This window comes from Mandrillus leucophaeus, unplaced genomic scaffold (genome assembly GCF_000951045.1).
Source record: "Mandrillus leucophaeus isolate KB7577 unplaced genomic scaffold, Mleu.le_1.0 Scaffold147, whole genome shotgun sequence".
In the NCBI taxonomy this organism is placed as follows: Eukaryota; Metazoa; Chordata; class Mammalia; order Primates; family Cercopithecidae; genus Mandrillus; species Mandrillus leucophaeus.
The window spans coordinates 1,436,559-1,438,782 of NW_012101443.1; the positions used below are offsets into that span (position 1 = coordinate 1,436,559).

Sequence of the window (2,224 nt, forward strand, 5' to 3'; positions counted from 1 at the left end):
GGTTGGTCTCAAATTCCTGGGCTTGAACGATCCACCTACCTCAGCCTCCCAAAGTGCTGGGATTACAGGCATGTGCCACCATGCCCGGCCCAGTTACAGTATTTTGGATACATATTTATTATGGAAAAATTACAGCCCTGGAAAATAAAAGAGTACAACGATCTTATTACATGTCTTTAAATAATCAAAATTTATAAAGACAACTAGAAAATGTAGTTTTAAAACTTTGATTCCAGGATGTATTAACAAAGTAGCTTAAAATACCTCAAATAAACAGCCCCGATACTGAAATTTCTTTAGTGCCAAAGAAACTTACTTGCTTTTAAAACCAAACAGCTTTTGAAGCAAACGCTCAACAATAACCACAGTTTTAATGCAGTCAATAGGCGATATAACACACGTATCTCAATCCCCAAAGGGAAGTATCAGGTATCATTCTGGAGTTACAAAACACCAACCTTTTTAATCGCATGTAGTTTTCACTGGCAGCTGGTCGGCATTCAGCTCTTTGTACCACTATTCCTTCCAATGACAGCTTATCTTGAATGGAAAAAAAAAAAAGTATTCAGAGATAACACTTATCATTTTCAAGACTGTATTTTAACACACTAAATACAGTAATATGACAATCAAATATAATAACAAAAATCAAGAAAAAATAGTTAAGTTTTAGGAATCTCACTGGTCAGAATAGAGAGAAACCTTTTTCTTGGCTTTGTAACAAACTGGGCTCCTGTCAGATTTGTTTATTAGGCTGCTGCAGCCCTTTGCCAGCAACAGCTTTTATACACTTAGCTCCTTCTAAATAAGGTGGCTTAAAAGGGCATAAAATCAAATTAAAGAGTATAAAGGCTATCGTCTTTGACAAAGTAACTTCTGAAAACACAGCTAGTCTAAACCACTAAATCAAAGACCGTGTGTGTGTGTGTGCGTGTGTGTGTATGTGCACAAATAGAATTCTCGAGTACCTTGTGACTAGAACAGTCAGCCCAGAAAATACTGTGGCACTGGGCAAGTCTACTGTCTGGGTTATACTGTGTACCAGTTCAGCCTGCCAGCTGCTCTGACTTCTGTTTTCCTGCAGAATTATAAATCTGGGCATGTCAAAACAGAATCTTTAACTGCTATGAATATCTGTCCAAACAGAAAGGCAATTTCCCCTATCCTTAGTAATTCTTACAGTGACCCTGACATAAAACCTAGGAGTAATCAGAAAAAGAAAGGCTAGCATCTATTGTGTGCCTACTGGCCACCAAGCATTGTGGTGTGGTCACTTGACAGACCTTACCTTATCATATAATACACATATAAATGTCTCATAATGGTACCAGCTTTATGATACCCTGGAAATGTATGACTGTGGTTAGAAACATTTAAGGTTCAGTCATATTTCCACAAGAATTCACCTGGGTTTTAAGAAGAGACTCAGGAAATTCCCTGGCTCATGAGTAGTGCATTTATGATTCATCTTTTCAGAGAGAATTACTTCATTCCACTAACATTAGCAAAATGTCTGCTATGCAAAAGGCCCCATCTAGGCATTGAGGAATCAAGATGATTAAGATACAGTACTGTTTTCAAGAAGCATACAGTTCACTGGGGGAGACAGATAAACTGATCAAAATGTAGAATGTGTATAGAACCATGCCTACATGATTTACACTAAAAAATATTTTTCTAGTGATCTTTGAATGTCTCCAAAATCTAGGGGATGCTGTACAAACTAATTACGAGCACACTGTATATAATCAATGTATCCAGGGTCCCTTAATGCAACATATGCAATGAATCTCAAGAAGATGCAGAAAGAGCAATGATGAGAAGCATGATTGCCTTATACCAAAATATGGCAGGAAGAAAATAGTTTAAAAGCCATAATTGTTTTATACTAAAGTTTAAATTCTACAAATAATTTCCTCGCATTAATGTCTTTAATAAAATTAAGATTTGAATTTTCTTAAAGCAAAAAGGTTATATTCAAGTTTGGCTCTTACTGAAGCTGAAAGTTCTATCAAGAAAAATTCTTTAGTCGTCACAACAATAGCAAGATTTGGGAAAATCTGATATATCAAATGTCTTAAATGCGTGAGGAAAGTCCAGTAAAGGAAGACAATTAATCCTTTAAAAAAATAAATCTAGGCAGGCCGTGGTGGCTCACAGCTGTAATCCCAGCACTTTGGGAGGCCGAGGCAGGCGGATCACAAGGTCAGGAGATCAAGACCAT

The 2,224-nt window shown here is 36.8% G+C and overlaps 1 protein-coding gene across 2 annotated transcripts in view; it reads right to left on the reverse strand.

The window, feature by feature from the left end:
* The window catches only part of GTF2F2 (general transcription factor IIF, polypeptide 2, 30kDa), a 214,839-nt gene that overhangs the window by 107,692 nt on the left and 104,923 nt on the right, over window positions 1–2,224 (reverse strand). For both annotated transcript variants that reach the window (XM_011974608.1, XM_011974607.1), the window contains exon 5: window positions 459–540. In XM_011974608.1, the coding sequence (XP_011829998.1) occupies window positions 459–540 (82 nt within the window). The remainder of the gene's footprint in view (window positions 1–458; window positions 541–2,224) is intronic.